This window comes from Vigna unguiculata, chromosome 8 (genome assembly GCF_004118075.2).
Source record: "Vigna unguiculata cultivar IT97K-499-35 chromosome 8, ASM411807v1, whole genome shotgun sequence".
Classification (NCBI taxonomy): Eukaryota; Viridiplantae; Streptophyta; class Magnoliopsida; order Fabales; family Fabaceae; genus Vigna; species Vigna unguiculata.
The window spans coordinates 11,139,281-11,159,246 of record NC_040286.1 but is presented as its reverse complement, the minus strand read 5'-3'; the positions used below and the strand labels follow the sequence as shown (position 1 = coordinate 11,159,246).

The 19,966-nt window shown below is 30.6% G+C and overlaps 1 protein-coding gene and 1 pseudogene across 9 annotated transcripts; both read right to left on the bottom strand.

Annotated features, from left to right (window-relative positions):
* Nucleotides 1–1,154: 1,154 nt before the first annotated feature.
* On the bottom strand, nucleotides 1,155–11,265 carry LOC114194773 (ACT domain-containing protein ACR3-like). Of its 9 annotated transcripts, none has more exons than XM_028085177.1 (9): nucleotides 11,205–11,265; nucleotides 11,025–11,066; nucleotides 5,549–5,658; nucleotides 5,178–5,223; nucleotides 4,470–4,584; nucleotides 4,021–4,088; nucleotides 2,893–3,504; nucleotides 2,405–2,509; nucleotides 1,360–1,683 (listed from the first exon to the last, which is right to left on the bottom strand). In XM_028085177.1, the coding sequence occupies exons 3-9, from the start codon at nucleotides 5,617–5,619 to the stop codon at nucleotides 1,360–1,362; spliced, it is 1,341 nt and encodes a 446-aa protein (XP_027940978.1). In that variant the 5' UTR covers nucleotides 5,620–5,658; nucleotides 11,025–11,066; nucleotides 11,205–11,265. The 9 variants fall into 9 exon arrangements, with proteins under 9 accessions (XP_027940982.1, XP_027940978.1, XP_027940976.1 ...); XM_028085175.1 differs by having other exon boundaries at nucleotides 11,191–11,262; XM_028085176.1 differs by having other exon boundaries at nucleotides 11,025–11,230.
* Nucleotides 11,266–12,027: 762 nt separating this feature from the next.
* On the bottom strand, nucleotides 12,028–17,983 carry LOC114194827 (annotated as a pseudogene).
* Nucleotides 17,984–19,966: the final 1,983 nt, after the last annotated feature.

Here is a 19,966-nt window from a genome sequence, read left to right as displayed (position 1 = left end):
CCAAATTAGGTTAAGTCAACCCCGACCAAAATCTTGACCAAGTTGAATTCGGTAGAGTTGGTCCCAACAAAGTTTCGATTGAGTAACCTCGATCGAGTTCGATCGAGTTAGCCATAACCAAGTATTTGGCTAAACTCGGTTGAGTCGGTCATAACCGAAATTTTTTTGAATTCAGCCTGAACTGAATTTCGACCGAGTCAATCCTGGTTGATTATTGTTGGCCAAGTCGACCTCGACCTTTTTTCATCTTGAACAATGAGGAATTCCACAAATTATGGAATTTCAAATTCCTTCTTTTTTGACTGAATTTCAAATTTTACTATTTTAGTTATTTGAAATACCATCTTAAAATTCCTCAATTTCATTTTTCTCTTAATTCTCTCATCCAAACAAGTCATTTTACTTCAAAGAAATTAAAATTTTTCAAATAAATGAATTATTATCTTAAATTGCCTCATTCAAACACACCATAAGTTTAAATTGCCTCATCCAAACACACCATAAGTGAAATCATTAGGATAGGACACTACATAATCTTTATGTGATAGCGAAGAAACTAAAATACTTGAGTTATCAATTTATTAGGTAATAGTCTAACCTCAACGGAGTAATTAATTTTAAGTAAACAAAAAGTTATCCAAATTCTATAAATTATGGGTTAAATATGTTTTAATCGCTATACTTGAACTTAAAATTAGAATTTATCGTTATCTTAAACTTTGTTACAATTAGATCCTCAAAATTTAAAAATAAGTAGACATTGTCTTGCTAACCCAATTGTATATACTTTTTTTGATGCGTTAAATAGTATTTTAAGTTCACGTTTTAGTTATTTGTACCATTTGATACATTCTAACTCAAATATCGGTCTAAAATATCATTTGTCACATAAAAAAAAAAATTAACATTATTAAATTAAAAGAACTATATTCGTTCACTTTCTCAGTTTTTGAAACATAAATATATTAAAATTTGGAACAAAAACTTTAAACTTTGAAACTAAAAATATATTTAACTCTAATATTATTTATATCACCTAGTTATGTCCTTCATAAATTAATGAGATACAAGATTGAATATGAAAAATGATATAGTGACCCTACGGCCCTTGTTTCTTTAAGTCACAAAACAAAAGTTAATATAAAGAAAGTAGATCGGTCAAAAATAGGATAACATTGAGAGACGGATATGCTAAAGGAAAGGCTGAGTATAAGTTACATCTTATAAGCTTTGGTTTGAAACAAAAGGGACAAGTTAAAGCCCTACCCAAGTGAGACACTCAATAACTTCGATTTTATTCATAAATATATACACATTTTGATGCAAGTAGAACCAATGCATAATTTTCAACTCTCATCATCAAGTCAAGAACCTTTCCAACAAGTTCCCAAAGAAGAAGCTTGTTTTGGCCCATCCTCGGGTTTCAGCTGGTGCTTTAGCATTGCCAGGTACCCTCTTCACATTGACCATCACTGTTTGTCCAATTTCCTTGCGTAATGCTTCGATGATCTTCATGTCCACTGGGTTCCCAGATGAATCTCTGACGTAGAACACATTTAGCCCTTTCTCTCCAATGGTTGACACACCTGCCCTACTAACTGTTAAGCCATTTTCTCGTAGAATCCTTGTCACTTCTGACAGCAATCCCACTCTGTCCTTTGCACACAGTTCAAGGCTCACACCCTGTGTCCACCATTCACAGGATCAATGCTAACAACACTATGATGATGATGATGATTAATTGTATTGTATGCATAAAATGTCAAATAGGATAGTGACATTTATCACTTAATTAATTGTATGTTGTTCCAGAGTATGACTTATTGTGACATGCATCTGTCACATTAACTCAATTTGCATATGATAAAACCAAACAACAAACTTTGCCTTAATGTTTTTAACTTGTATTTTTTAGGTGATAGGGATGTGGATGAGATGATATTACGTGGAGATTATAGGTTCTTAAGCTCTAATGCTCTATTGAAGACAAAAGACCATCACTGTCACCGATTCATTAGGTGGATATGATGGTCACATACAATCTGAGTGGAACTTAGCCCCATATATCTGCCGTACCATTCGCAACAATACAAGTAGATAGCTGCAGGTGCAAAATGTATTAATTGGGTTAAACTCAGAAGAGTTTCTGATGAAGAGAAAGAAAGAGGGAAAGAAAGAAATGAGCAGAAAAGAATACAGTAGATCGCTGACTTCACAACAAAAGGGGTCAAGAGAAAATCAATTCACTAGTTACAACATAGCATAAAGATTGTTGCAACACCATCTTATGAAATCAAGTTGCATGAAGAACTTACTAAGTTGAGATCCAGAAGTTCATCACCGCCTTCGTTTTTTGGTTTGGGTTAAAAAAACATGCATCAATCAAATGTAAACTGCACATTACCTCGCTAACTCTTCTTTGAATGGCAGCTTCAATGCATTTGATGACCCTTTCTTTCTCTCCTTCAGTATCAAGCGTGCATCCATCCATGTGCCGGATAAAGTACTCCTAACAATGCACATCAAACACATTTTTCAACTTGATCTTCTACATCTATTTTTTTGAAGAATAGTTTATCTACTAACAATGCAAATGAGTTTTCAATGTTTTACAATTACAATTTTTCACGTAAAGTAGATTTGTTCATTTTTATGCTACAACATTGAATTACATAACTGTGTAAAAGACTCTAGTAAATTCAATTCTTTTCCCGAGTAATTCCCGTACGAATCATTTCAACTTTGTAGTTTCTGATAAACTATTTACATTTGTATCCTAGAGAGTTGGGTTAAAACCAATTGAGCACACCAAAAGTTAAAAGATGAATGTAATTATGTATGATTTGGTAAATTGAAGTACAGAATGGATCATTGTTGATAAGTGATGTGTACCTGGGATGCATATTGCCCTTCTGATGAGATTGTAGCATGGAAAACCACATACTGCATGTCGGTGAGAGTGCAAACAATGTCAAACATCAATTTTGCTCGATCTTTGCATCTTACAGTAACTACTGAGTACCCTTTTTCCACAATGCGTTCTATTCTGATTTTTGGCCTAAAAGAAGGAGGACAATCTGTTGTTGTTACTCCAGCACTTTCGTAGTCCCTGTCAGCAAATAGCATTTGGTGGAGCCTGCGATCCATGTGCGTGAAACCCATTGAGAAACTGGTCCTAGCCACTTTCTCGTCATCCTCACACACGCGTAGGATGTGGTTGAGCTGCTCCTCCATAATAGACAATCTTTTTGATTCATCCATGGCTTGGTTTGTAGCATCATTGACATAAAGGACACAAGCTATTCTCATGTTATGAGTCCAAACTTCAGCAGCAATCACATTGAATTGGAGGCTGGCAAGGACTGCTGATATCTCAGACAAGAGACCCGGGCGATCCCTTCCAATAAGTTCAATGGCTGTATGATCACCAATTGAGTGAACTCCAACCCTTTTGCCTTGCCAACTCTTCACTCCTTCTGTGCTCTGGCCCTTTGGTCCTAGAGCCTGTTGTAATGTTCCCAAATAATAATCAGTATTTGATGTGTGTTAAATATTTATGTCACTGTGAGGAAGCACTTCTGCTATATTACATATGTAAATGAAGGGTATCTAGCTACTAGAAGGAACCTGTTTTTCTTAGCAACATCACTAGTGTATTTTCTAGATTATGGAAGTTCCTAGGAGAGTTCGCAAGTGCATTGGAGACTCAAAAATGAGAAAGGATACAAATCATATCTGGTTTTGAATATGGCGTGAACCAAGTATTTTGTTAATACTACTACTGATTTTTTTTAAAAGAACAAATTCATGATTTGTAGTAATGATGTGTGTTTCCTTTTCTAAGACATATACAGATTATTGTCCACACAATGCTCCAGTTAACTAACTCTTAATTATTATGCTATTTCCGTTCACTACATCAACAATCTAAGTTTTTTTCCATGATTGTTTGTTTACTAATACTATCATATTATATTTTACTGTAAGAATATATCATACATAGAGGAGAAAGATTAATACCTTTTCAATGAAGTCTATTGTTTTGCTGTCTGTTATCTTCTTTCCTTGCTGATCGGTGACATGAAATACTGTTTATTCAATTTGGTAAACATGTCAGTTGTAAAATACTTGTGTTAATGGGGAGTGGGTTTAGCTATGAATTCATCTTTATTTACTAGATATCCTTAATCAAATATGTTCATAAGAACAAAAATGTCTTGTTTTCCATACAAGCACTTAATCTGCCAAACAGTAGACTATCCCTCTATTTGGCTCAAATATGCATAGAAAAATAAATACATAATGGAGATACATGGTCAGGAGAAAACTGAAAGTAATGAAGAGCATCTCGATAGCAACCAGTGTTTCTCAATAGTAACCAGCTCTTAATTAGGCTAACAACAATCAAGGACAGGACAAATTTTTGTAGTCAATGCATTACCGATTCAAGTTTTCAATCACGAACATACCATCCATAAACCATCCACCATCAGAAGATATGTAAGCTTTTGTAATTATGAAGTCAAGGTCTGTCAGGATTTGCACCACTTCCAGCAGAATTCCAGGTTTGTTAATACTATCAAACTGCATTTATTATTTTTAGAAAAATAAAATTCCGTTAGATATTGCATCAACTTATCTCTATATTAATGATTCGCTCATGAACTACGGAAAAAATATGATCTGATGATGATAGTCACTTGGGGAAGCTAAAATGGTTTGTGTATCTTAATATTTTTACAATCGACTAAATGGGATCTTAACAGAAATTCTGTCTGTTCAATATGCTTTTCAATTCAGTTTTCAACTATCTTTTCTGTTCACTATTCAGATTAGAACAAGGAAGAAACTGGGAGCATGTTTGTAATCAAAGGCAATGAAGAAAGTGGTCACATGGGGCAAGAATTTGAATTATTTTCTAGTCAAATGAAATTTGGCGAAAGTTTTTGACTTAAGTCAGAGAATTGACCAAGGTACAATAAAGTCTCATTTGGCATACAAGAATAAGAATAAAGCTAAATTCAACGTAGTGTGAGAAAAACAAAGCTCTAGGTTAAAGTAACTGTAAAATCCATATGGTTTAGTTATGTTTCTCAAGATGCTCAGCTTCCAAATCATGACTCAGAACACAACGAGGCCATATCATTATCATAATTAGTCATTTTGAGAAATTATACCTTGATTAGTGTACAAGCATGGCAACTATCATTGTCCACAGAGACCCTGCGAAGTGGAAACAAAGTTACCATCAAAGAGTCACTTCTTCCGGGTATTAGAAATTCCCTTCACAAACCCCATTTTCACATGGAGTTAACCTTGGACTCTAGTGGGGATTAAATTGATGAAGAAGACTAATTAAGTTAAGAATTACTCAAGCTTTTAAATTTTTCGTTGTGCTTTTCTTTTCCTTTTACCTTTGTGACTACATTAAACCAGTTAAGCTATAAATAAATGCTGAGAGAATCTACACAATTTGCAGACCATTGCTAAGAAAAAGAAAAGAGAAGAAAACTAAAGCTGTAATTCAAGGGAAGATAAAACAGTGCACCTTGGAGGGTTGATTCTGTTGCTGAAGTTCTCATACTCCGGATCAAAATATGGCCAACAAACTTTTGCCATTCAATCAACTTCCCCAGTCAACAACTTTCCTTGTTTTCCCTTTATCAGAGTGAAAAAGTCTAGTCAGAGAGAGAAACAGAGCAGTTACTTTCTTGTGCAGATTCCTACTTGCATTATACAATATAATATAACTGCCTAGTGCAAAACGGACCACAGGTAACTAATGAGACCTACAACAAAGGAATCAAATGAGTTTTGAAGTTCCTAAGACAGATCCAATCATCAGTTACATGAATGCTATATGTTATGGTGCACAATGGTTCTATGAAGTGTAGTGCATAACGTGCCATATTTATACCTGTAATATTTCACAAATTTGAAAAGCATCACACAATCAAAATCATATTTTAAAACCATGATGTCATCAGTGGGGGATGATAGAGCACTACTTAATGCAATGCATTAGGCGCACATTCTTGCAAGCATGAGTATAGAATCCTCGTGCTTCATTTCCTGACCTTTGAACATGACATTAGGAATAATAACAAGTTAAGCACCGAACGTTCCTTTTCCAATAGATTATCAAATGCAGAGACAGAAACAGAGACAAGAATAAAGAGGATGACAGGAGAATCATGGCATCAGTAAAAGGAGACATTTTCGGTGCAAAACCTAGATGGGTACGTGGAAGAATCCAGAGATAGTATATTAATGACATAGTGGAAATATTAATTGCTATAACCTTTTCCTTTCTTTCGAGCACACATAATAAAGCAATTTACTTTACAAATAGAGTAACAAAACTCAATTATTACAGAAAGCAAGATGGTTCGTGTGGTTGAGAGCTTTTCATATAACTTTTTCATAAGTTCCATGTCTTGCATATACTATAGTGATTGTCTTCTGATTATTGTGTGGTTTATAATTTCGTTCTAGCAAGAATCACCCTCATGCAACCACCTTTAATGTTATGTATGCTAGGTAAGCAATATATATATATATATATATATATATATATATATATATATATATATATATATATATATATCGTGGGATTGACACAAACTTTATATAACTTCTGGCAATTTTCTTTTTTTAGGTTTCCAAATTGTATTTGAGTAGTGTAAGATCAGTACAAACTATAATTTTGTACTGGTTTTAGAACTCTGAACCAGATGTCCTCGCAAATATTTATCTTGTATGTAACAGTAACAACAGTGCAAGCGAAATCTAATGACTAGAAAAAGACCCTTGACATGAAAAAATAAAAGATAGTTGTATGTTCCAGATTCAAACTCAGAAATACGTTTATTTCATTCACAATGATCAAATCCTGGGTCTATTGCTTAGTGAGAGGTCTTGCAAACTTGAGTTGATATCATGTTCATTCTGATGCCATATATTAATGTAATTTATAAGTCCAATCCACTTCAACACAGTTCCAAACACGCCATCAAGCAACAACAAGAATCCACGTGGTGAAGAGACATATTTAAGCTTTACAAGGCCATGCATATCATACCCAAATGAATGACAACTAAGCTTTGCCACGAATTCGTGACTCTGTATCATAGCAGCAAACAGTTGAATGGAATCTTAGAAGTCCGACCAAAGTGATTTGAATGTGACATAAATATCTGATTCCAACTTCGATAAGAATAGTTGTTTTGTTTCACTTTATTTGTGAATTTACCATCAGAAAAGGTACACATCCGTGCCCAATTGCCCTTACCTTATCCTCCACAATTATTCCGTAATATAGAAAGATCTTCGGTTACCACCGTTCAATTTGATGACCAAAACTAACGCGCTTTTCTGCAAGTTTCTGAAAAATATTCTTTCATTGCGATTATAACATTGTGGTTATAGCACACAAATAAGTTTATATGGTGATTAAATACATTGTACTGATAAATTGTGGGGTAATTTATGTAGCCGGAAAACTATGTTTCATTCTCACTTTATGCAAAAGTTCATTGGCCAACGACAACAATAGTATTACAACTAATGTTTCATGTGAAAAACTCATTATGTGTTCATCAAGAGTAATAATATTGTAATCTATTAACAAATAAATTATAAACAGATGATTTAGAATTTAAATAAAGTTACATTTCAAGATATATTTATTTAAATAGGATTATCCATGTATAATGCTTAAAAATTATACACATGACATTTCTAAAAGGTTTGTTTATATTGAAGGTGGAAGAAATAAACTTAAAGCATGCTGTTACGTATATATATCTCACAAGTTTGGATACATGTCCAAACAATTTGTTTTAGACACTCATCATGTCTTTTTTTTTTTTTTTAATTGTTTTGGATGTGAAAATATTTGAATTCGTGCATTTTAAACAAGGAATACCGATAAATATATAACTATGTAAGTCACTTAACTTTTTTAAATATTCACATGACTTGTATGTATGAATATAAAGATAAAAAAGTTATACCAACTGGTATTTGTAGGTTAAATAAATGGAGCAAGGGATACGGAGGCATTCTCATGAACTTGCAATTTGAAATTAATTAAAATATCTCTAATTACATATAAAATAAGTTATTATACTAATTTTTTAAGCTTAAATCTTATAAATTTTTATCCCGTAAAAATTTACTAGCGTGTTTAGTTTTCCACTTTTTTTCAACAAATTAATTTTAATCCAACATTAAAAATATCACCTAATTGCTTAACAAAACATAACATATCATCTAATTGCTTAAAGAAATTACTTGTCTTTAGTGAAAACAAATGTCAAAGTTTATTATCAAATATTATTATTATCAATATTATATGTGAATGAGTAAATAATAATAATAATAATAATAATATTATTATTATTATTATTATTATTATTATTATTAATGTACACATCATTTATTGTGAGAAATAGGAAACTACATTAATCATGAGACATTGAAAGCTAAAATAAAATAAATACACAAAATAAGTGTCTTGTTTATTTTTAGTGAGGAAAATTGAAAGCTAAAATAAAATAAATACACAAAACAAAAATAAAAAATAAAAAGTTGATAAAAATAAAACATTGTTACTGATATTAATATTTTTTCTTTTATTTTTCTCATTTTCTATCGTCAAATTCAAAAAAAAAAATGATTTATACATAGAAAATGGGAATGATATCGGTATAAATTGTGGATCAACGTAACTAAACTAAACTATAGAATCGTAGTTTAGTACTTTAAATTTCATCCTTCTCTACTCTATCTTGTTAAAGAAAAAACAGTATTTAATATTCCACATTTTCTTTGCAACCTAGTTATAACTATCACTTTTTCAAAAGAGAAAAATCAAGGTTTATTTAAGCTGAAAAACAAAAACCAAATTTAATCTCCTTCATGAAAACAAGATTGAGTTGATGGTTATGACTCCTATATGTATAAAAATAATACCATAATTATAAGTATCCAAATTAAATATTCAATTTCATTTAAAAGAAATGTTTACCGCATATATACTTGCCACAAATACTAAACACGGAGTGGGTGATGTATATGGACATGATTTATTTTTAACATACAAATATTGTTTCAAATTTATTTTTTGTAATCTTTATACTTTAAAAGTTATTTTTTTAAAAATACTAGGGGTAAGTAACCCTCAAATGTTTACAAAAATTACTAATACTCACTTAAAAGACTCCTACATAAATAAAAGACATTTTTTCATCCAACGGTGGTGATACCAAATTATTTGTGTCCGCTACATACTTTATTATTGTCAGCATCCCACTTTGTATGCATTAGCTTACCGTTGATACGAAAAATATATCTAATCACTAATGTTTATTATTTACTCTCTTATAAAAGAATATATTCTCAATCTCTCTCTATATCTCTATATATTAGTTTTTTAAAAATAGATAGCATTTGATTGACTTTATCTGCTTTAGCAAAAATACCTAATTTAAAGAAATAACTGATAAAGTTCACTTTTAATAAAAATACTGGAGGTGTCAATACTCATAAACTTTCGGTAAATATCATATTCATGCATATAAAAAAAATCATATTTATATAAACTACGAAAATTGTATATATAGCCGTTACATTATCAAGATTATAATAAATATTTTTTTTGTCATAATGTGTAGTGTAGTGATTTATTTTTTTATTTAGCATGTTGAATGAGATAGTTTGCAAACTATTAAACTAATTTTTACATTATACAAACTTATTTTATTAATTTATATAACATATAAATTATAGCCACTTCAATACTTAATACATGTTTTTTTTTTCTATCATCTTTTATATTATTTTAATGTACTTTTCTTTTCTTTTCTTTTTTATTTTTACAATACTCTGTTACCCAGCTATCTATCATCTCTCTCTAAGGATTCCCTTCTGTCACATCCCTTATCATACTGAATATTATTTTATTTTTTCACGTAATAACACCATTTACTTTAATTATATTACATTTTAAATTTTAATAAAATATTTTCTGGAAAAATTAATAAAAATTCAAAAAATATACTTATCAAACAAAACTATATTTTATACTTTCATATACATTTTTCATAATAACTAAAGCAAAATTCACAGGTCAAAGTAAAACAACTCCACCCCTTCTACCACAAGTTGGTGATAAAAATAAGCATATATAGTTCACTTAATTTTTTTTAATGAAAAAAAATGGTCAATTATATTTACTTTATAAAAAGTTATGATCATACAAGTTGACTCATGTAAATTAAAAAAAAAAAAAAGTAATACATGCTACTGCAAAAAGATACATTAGCAAAATATTGATGATTAAAATTGAGACACTAAATAATCAAGTACTAATAACTTCATTACGTTATTTGCCACAATCTATATATATTAACCATCATACAAACCTTCTAATTCTATATCAAAAGACAAGTTAGTGTTACAGATCATTATGGTGATTAAAATAGAATTAAGTAATTAAATCTAAATATTACTTTCATAAATTATCTAAGTTTTTATAGAAATTTGTAATTGAAAAAAAGAATAAAAACTTATAACAATATACTCCATTTTCAAATGATTTTTTTTTTTCGCGCAATCAAAACTTTTGCTCCCTTCCATGATTAAAACTTCAAATTCTAAAGCATTTTAGTTAAACAGCACAACCACTTACAAATTGAATGAAATTTGATCCATAATTTAATAACTAATTTGTATGAATCCAACTGATATAGATAGTCATCTTGAATTGACGTTTAGGAAACCTTTATCGTCGAGGAAGCTATATCGACAAAACTAAAGATCTTGAAGCCGCATAATCGGAACACTCGTAGCATTTTCTAATTTTAATGGTTTTAAGTGATATCTTCGTCAAATGAGAAAAAAAAATTATGTTTCATTTGAATTGAAGTGCAAGATGAAAAATAATCTCAGAAAATTCGTATGAGAGAACGCACCAAGCTGAATTCAACATTCACAGAGAAGTTACAGAGGAAAGGACATACCTAATTTTCCGAAGAGCAAAGTTCGCACGAAGATTCCAACACCTGCACAAACTTAAATCGCTTTAAATTTCTCACATCTCTCACAGCGCAAAGCAGAGTGATACTGATTCTCAGATATCTGTGTATAAGAAGAAAAAGTGAAAAGAGTAAAATCAGAAAACTCTACACTTGAGGAGAAACCTTCGTGTTTCGTTGGAATAACAAGTTGAAGTATGAGCACAGTGGGTTTCATTTGGGGACTAGAGATGGCGTAGCCAAGAGCATATATATATATATATATATATATATATATATATATTAAAATTATATTTATTAAAAATAAAGTGAAATATATCAGAATAAATAAAAGAATAACCATTGATAAATAAAAAAGAAGAGAAGAAGCAGAAACATCTAATTTTATAAAAAGTTTGTAAAAATAACGGTTAATTTTTAAAAATTTAATAAATTATTATATTTAAAGAGTAAAATCGGTATTTTGAAAAGTGGGCACAAAAAGGGGAATCCCCTTTATATATTGTTATAGATATATACTAGTCCTTCTACCCGTGCAACACACGGGTTTTTTTATATGTAATAATTGTGGTAATAGCAATGGACTTTTGGATATTTAATAATCTATATGATGAGAATCTAATGTTTTAAAAAGATTTTGAAGTGTATCAATAGAATAGATCAATTTAGAATGTAATTAAAGTGGTATGTGAAGTTAATATTTGATTTCATTGAATATTATCGACAACCACCAACAACAAAAATATGACTAATACACTACTTTGTTAATATAAGAATAAAAAAAGAATAAATTACATACCTAGAATGTATCCTTTGGTATTGAAGTTCATAAATTCCTTTTGTACACAACGACTTCTTTGTTCAACTTTTTCTGTACCATGATTTTCTTGCATGGCAGAAAATAACATAAATAAATTGATATATATTTATAATAGTTTTGAAATGAAAAAAAGAAATTAGAAATGACATACCTATAATTGATTTCTTTTCAAAGAGTTTCAAAAATTTCTTTGTACACAACGTTTTTAGTTGTGTTTGTTACCTTTCCATCTTCATCCAATATAAGTATTTTCAATCCTCTTTTGGTTTTGACTCTAGAAATAACAACATATAGTTGGCCATGTGTGAATACAGGTTGTGGAAGATAAAGGCTGACTCTAGAAAGTGTTTGTCCTTGACTTTTGTTAATCGTCATTGCAAAGCATAACGATATCGAAAACTGTCTTTTTTGAAATTTGAAAGGCAACCCTGAATCAGATGGCACTAAATCCATTCTTGGTATAAAAATCCTGTCATCAATGTTTTTTCCAGTAATTACAATTGCACAGATTACATTCTTGCCTAAATGGTTGACTTGCAATCTTGTGCCATTGCATAGACCTTTCACTTGATCAATGTTTCTCAAGAGCATAATTGGAACACTTGTTTTCAACTTCAGTTTATGATTTGGTATCCCTGAACATTTGATATCATTTAAAAATTCAAATGTAAACCATTCAGATTGCACTTCATCTTGTTCATCAGATTGGCAAGGTGTATCTGAACTTAAATAAGTCACCTCTTCACCACCAATTAAAGACAACATGAAATCATTTACTTGCTCTAGAGAATCATTTGTTGGGCACAAAATTGCTCCATCATCAAAATAATTAGGCTTCAACATGTTAACCACAAATTGAGGATAGACAAATTCAACCAATGCCAATAAAGGTAAATCTGTGTTTGTAATCAGGATCTGTTCTGGAATTTCAACCATGCACTCACCATTCTCATTTAGATCCATTTTCCCGTCTCCAATCTTCAATATCCAATCAGCAAATTCTTGAATATCATTGGCTGTTTCAGTATTTGATGTAGTACTTAATCTCATGTTCTTGGATAACTTTAGCACTTTACAACAATTCCATAACTCTGAATAGTTGATTGCTGATTTTATGATATCAAACCTAGATCCTTTTTTGATAACTGGTAGAATTTGTCTAAAGTCACCTCCTAACACAACTGCTTTGCCACCAAATGGTTTGTCTTTATTGGCATCATCAACATTTCGCATAATATCTCTTAGTGTTCTATCAAATGCCTCAAAGCACATTCTATTCATCATTGGTGCTTCATCCCAGATAATCAAACTGGTTGCCATAAGAAGTTTTGCTCTTAGACTACCTTGTGCTATGTTGCAAGTTGATTCATCATTAATTAACAATGAGATGCAAAAGGTAGAGTGTGTTGTTTTTCCACCAGGAAGTAATAAAGAAGCAATTCCACTTGATGCTATGTTCAAAACAATCATGCCCTTGCTTCTTAGACCAGCCGACAATGTCTTCCACATAAAAGTCTTACCTGTACCACCATAGCCATATAAGAAAAAGAATCCTCCCTTCTTTGAAAGAACTACTGTCATGATATCCTGATATACATGAATTTGTTCATCATTCAGTTCTTTAAACAAACTGTCATGTTCTTTCGCCATGTCTTGTTTATTATATTGCAGCTCATCAATAATAAATCTATTATTGAATGTATGTACATCTGAAAGATCAAGTTGAGGTAATGAAGGATAATCTTTCAAACTTCTACCATTTGACATTAGCATTTCCTCTATTTCCAGCAGACATAGTTTTTGTAATTCAGCAGTCTGAATTTGAAGACCTGCAATAAGTAAATAATACAATTAAAATATATATGTATAGCAAATTAAAAAAAATATATATATAAAATACCTAGTAAGTTCATCTCCTTTCTTTTTTGGTACAAAATTCCATCACATAAGATACTCCAAGTAGAATTCCAAACTATATCTGGTTTAGAAATTGTATTCATCGACAACAAAGTAACAAATAATCTTCTAAGTTGATACCCAGAAGCAAATTCACTTGCTTCTTTGATTGCATCAATATATTCTTTGTCGTCAGCCAACAATCCCAAAACATAGCAAACTTTTTGGTATGTTTCATAATACTTTCCATCAATTGTCTTAATGCTTTCATAATCAATACAACCTTTTTGAATGGTCAGTTATATCCTCAAATAATAAAGTTCTCCAGACCCAGGAGGGATATAAGTAAGTCTACCAATGTTGTAGCCTTTCTTCCTTGGTTTCCATTCTTTTTCTTTGGCAAACCACACAAATTTGCTTGGAAATTCTGAATAAGTCAATTGTTTTCCTTCCTCATAAACTTTGTTAGCCTCAAACCAAGCTAGAAACATTGTGTTAGCATTTTCGTATCTGTTGAAGACCACATTAATATCATCATCATCTTTAAACAAAGCTGATTGTTGGCTAGGAAGATGAAATGTCAATCTCTGAACAGGAGGCCATCTATGATGGATGTCAAAAGCAAATATTCTCCAAGCAGCTTCACATGGTGATAGATACCTACAATCGTAATACCTTTTGATTTCATCAATAATGGTTGATTTTTCAGACTGTGCAAAGTTGTTGCTTATTTTAAAAGTAGCCTGTCGGGACCTTTGTTCACATATTTAAACAAATATTTTATTTAATTGGTCTTGTTGCAATACTCTGTATTGACGTGTGCTTGATACCTCATTAGAAGTGGTGGATTGTAAGGAACAACACTTTTATTGTCCAGCTTAATTCCATTCTTCTCAACAAATCTACCATTATCAAGTCTTCTATAGCATGGCTATCCTTCTTCATCAATTGAAGTCAAAGATGTGAATTTTTTTGGATAAAATTTAGAACATCTTCCTTCCTTCATGCAAGGTGAATTATGTCTTGGAGGTCCGCATGGTCCATGAATCATGTAACTTGAGACAACTATTTCCAATTTCGGGTACAAATCAGCATTTGGCAATTCAGCTAATATTACTTTATCAATATCAGTTGAATTCTTCAATTTGCTTTCTCCATCCAACCATAAAAGTATATGTGCATGAGGTAAACCTCTTTTTTTGAATTCTACTGTGTACATTCCTGCATATATAAATAAATAATAAATATAGTTGCCAGAATTTAATTTAATAAAAAATTATATAATGTATATTACTTCATATATAACATACCTGCAGTGCTTTTTCCAAAGAAGTCCTTTTTCTTAAAATCTGTCATTATTTCATCCAGCTTCATTTTGAACACTCTACATACAATATCAGGTCTATCCGAAGCTGATAAGCCTTTTGCTAAGACAAATTCTTTTATTTCACTCCAATTCACATTGCATGTTATAGTAATGAACAAATCTGGATATCCAAATTTTTACAAATTGCCATAGCATCTTGACAATTGTTGAACATGTATCTGGTACCACCAGTGAATGAAGCGGGCAAGACAATACGTCTTCCAATTAAAGAAGGATCTGTCTCTCCTCTATTAACAGCTTCTTGTAATCCATTAAGAATATCACAGCGAATTAACTTCTGATTAGCTCTGATGAATGACAACCTTTGGGCTTCAATCATTGTATAGCAATCGACCAGAAACTGTTGGAACAATCTGCATGCATTCACAATATTTCCTGCTTCTACAGCTCTTTGTTGTATTCTAAAGGCAATAAATTCTCGCAAAGAAATTCTAACTCTTACCCTGGATTTTGTTTTTGAATGAGATTCTCTTATTGGGATATCCTCTTGATAACCATCTTCTCCATATGGAAACATGAGAGGATATTGCAGTGGAATGAAAGCTGTGTGAGTTTCGTGCAGTCTGGTTAATTCACCAGAACATTTTTTTACCACTATATCTCTGCCTACATCCATATTGCCAAAATCACCAACTATTAGTGCAGCTATTTCATCACATGAAGGTGTATTGTAGACTCTAGGGTCTTTGTTTCTGCCTCTAAATAGTCTTAGCGTGAAATCTGATTCCATATGTTCTAGTGACAAATCTCTTACTCTTCTAAAAGATTTCGGAAGAACATTCTGATTGTCAATCATTTCAATCAAATCAGCAACCAATGATTCATCTATAACAAATTCCTTGTTGTTTGAACTAAAAAATAATAAAGAGAATACATGTCAACAAATGTATTTAAATATTTCATATATTCAAATTAGTTAATATATTCACTGACCTGAAATACTTGACTCTGTTAGTCATTTCATTTTCGGTATCATATATGTACAATTGTGCAAACTTTGGCTTTGATCCATGCTCTGGCAATAAACTGCCAATACGGTGATAGTTCTGTCCATTCAGAATAAATTGTGGAGGAGCAGAACCATTGTTCATTGAATTATCTATCTTACCACCAATTGAAGTAAATGAAAACATGCTATTGTATACTCGTATGTTTTGTAGAAATGATTTGTTTCTCTGATCTTCACCATTTAATAAACCTTCAAGAAGATTAGGTGGTCTTTTTAATAGTGGAATTTGGACTTTTCCCTTTTGACAACACAATGAGAATTCAACTTCCTTTGAGGTGTTACATTTTTCTGCTCTTTCTTCAAACCAAAGTTGAGCTTTACAGTATTGGCATTCCAAGCAAGGTTCTCCAATATTGAGCAGTTCTGAACATCATTACAAAACATTAGCATGAAAATGCATATATTTTAATCAGCAGTTATATACAATTGTGTTGGAGATTATGTACCTTGTAACTCTCCTTTGCAATACAATTCGTTTGTAGTTGTAGTACTTGTAGTATGTTCTTCAATATTAATAAGATGAAAATTAATTAATGATTTCAAAGAAATTTATATTAACATCAATAAGTTTAATATTTGAATTACCATCATCTCTTATCGTTGCTGAATCATCATTTGTTGTGTCTGAAGAAGCATGTTGTGTTGTTGTTTCATCATCAAGATTGAATCTGTTTTGAAGTGATTGTATGACTTCAAAAGGATATTTGACAACTTTATTCTTAGAAACAGAATGCGAATCATTTACAACCTCTGATCTGCCACCTATGAAAAACAACAGAAAACAATTGTCCTACCTGCATTGGCATTGTGAGTATGAATCCAAATGTACTTACCTGCACTGGAATTGTAATTATTTTATCCATAATTTCTCTGACTGTTATTGTTAAAAGCTGTAGTCATTCAAAAACATTGATATAAGAAATTAATATTATTCATAAACAATGTTAAAATTTGTCATTTAAATAGGTATATAAGAAATTAAGATGAATGTAGAAATATACCGAAAGGATTATGGTATGTTAAAGTAGAAGTTGCAGATTGTGAAGTGATTTGTTGTTCAACTAAAGTACTTGAACAACTTGAAAAATTGTTGACAGTTACTGCATTGAAATGAAGGTTAGTTTAAAGTGAGACGGAATTAATATTATTCATAAACAATGTTAAAATTAAATACTGGAAGAACTTCAAAACTGACCAATTTGTCTGTGAAATATTTAATTCATATTTTGAAGGTTATTGTTGTTGTTGTCAACATCTGGAATAGGATTATTGTAGAAGCATTGTTATTAAAAAAATAAACAACAATACTTCATTGATTTATTTAACAACAATCTGTAAATATATAGCTTAGAAAAAAAAACTTACTAATATCCAACTGTTGTAATGGATTCTTGTCTATATTTTTCTGAAATGATCTTTGAGATACAGTTGCTTTATTTGTGATTAAAACAACAAAGATGTTTGAGTATGCAACAACATTCATGAAGTTACAATCCAAAACATACATTTACAAATATATATATATATATATATATATATATATATATATATATATATATATATATATAAAGAAATCCTGAGATTTGTTTACTTTGAGAAGAATGATTTGCAAATTTAGTTTTCTTTCTTGCATTCTCTTCTTTGTCATCTACAACATAAAAAAACATACAAACATACAAATGCATCATTTTTAAAAAAATTATTGATGAAGATAAATGCTTTAAGTAAGATGTTAATGACTTACATGAATGTTGATTACTTCTTGCATTGAACCTTTGTTGTAGCACCAGTTTCCTTCTCAGCCTTGGAGTTTTACAATCGTTTTGCTCCATTACAGTACCAAAATGTTATGGAATAGTTTTAAAGGTTACAATGGAAGAAGCAAAAATAAAGGTAAGTTGACTCAATGGATGGAAAAGTGTTTACTGTTTTATTACTATATTGGTGAATGTCTTTGTTAAACTTTTTGGTGTAGATTGTACCTCTAATCACAATTGTGGAAACATAAATATTTGTAATTATAATAGGAAGCACTTGTTTCAGTAGACAAACATTAAAAATAGAAAGAGCATGCAGTGCTGAGTGTTAATATATCAGAATCATTCATATATATAGCACTTGTTTCAGAGTTGATTTGTTCTTGCAACTAACAAAACATTTGCTTTTTATGTAGGTCCACTTCAAACACCAAGTCAATAGTTTGATGAAATCCATGAGCAGTACAAAATTCCTTCCAGCCACTTCCAATTTTGCTAGACTTCTTAGGATGATTTCTCAACAGTAGTTTGCACTTGACTGTTTTACGCGGTCCATAAAGAAAAATGTATTTAAATCTTCCTTGAAGAAGATAATTGCCAAAATCAGCTGGCAAATCCTAAAACATACATAAAGTATTAATGAAATTAGTATATGGATTAAATGTTTAAAATAATTTGGAAACATAAATATAAATATGAAATAAACATCCATTTAGTAATAAATATGAAATGAATCTCACCAGATGGCTAGCATTGCATTGGTTTGGATTCAGAAATATGAAGAAATGCAATTTCGGTCCATTGAAAAGGGGTTGATCTGCCTCAATTCTTTTAAGAAAACGTGCAATAGACAAAGGTTTGCATTTACTGGGAAAAACAGTGATGTGGAAGCAAGAATCACCCACATATCCAAAATAAATAGTGTGGAAATTGTGAAGTTCATATATGTGCCTTAATTCAGTCCATCCTCCAATTAGCATTGGTTTTTGTAAATTCTTGTTATAAGTAACCACATGTCTATTCCCTTCTTCATCTCTTAAAGTCCATTGACGGTCAAGATCGTCATCATAAAGAATGGCGAATGCACGATCCACAAAACCAACAACCTCCAAAGAGAGAATTTTTTAAAGAAAAAAATGGATTAGTTAAGGTTAAAATGAGGATATTGTAAAAGAGAAGAAGAAATCCGTCACACAAATAAAAAGAGTAGAAGAAATCTTGTAAAAGAAAATATGTCTGAAAAATTTGACGATGAACTTACCTCGTCCTGAAGGTGAATAATAGAGAACTGGTACCTACTCATTCTATTAATAACGTCATCTTCATTGAAGTTGTTTTCCATTTGCTTTGACTTTGAGAGAGATAGTAGAGTAAAAGTTGGAAGAATGTAGAATATGATTGAACTGATCTTGAAGTTTAATCTTCATGGTAGAATGGAGATGAATATTTATTTATAGAAGATATATGACACATGAAAAGACGGGACGATTACAAATAGATTCTTCAACAGTAATGTAATTATTACTGCATTGGAAAACGGGAAGACGATAATAACAGAATAAAACATTAAAAAGATATAACGTTATTAAAGATATATTAAATTATTCAATTGTATTATTGATACACAATATCATAATATAATATATGTAATATATACCAATAACAAATTTCCAAAAATGAAGTTCTATAATATATAACATAAAATCTTATAATATAATAAAGTTAAAATATTAAAAGTTAGTAACAATATTATACGTAAAAATATAATATTTCATTCGTACTTTTTGTATAAATATATCTCAATTATAATGTACAATATTTAATAAGTTAATAATTAAAATAAGATAAGTCAATAAAAATTGTATATGGCATCCAATTCTGTTGTGACAACTTAAAATCTGTCAACAGATAATTGCTTTGCCATATTTATCTTATTTATGAAAAGTAAATATTATGAAAAATAGACATTTCTAAATTCTGTTGTTAGTAAAAGTAGATATATCTTATTTATGAGTCACACAAGTATAAACAAAAGATCTTTTTCACAAAAGATATGAT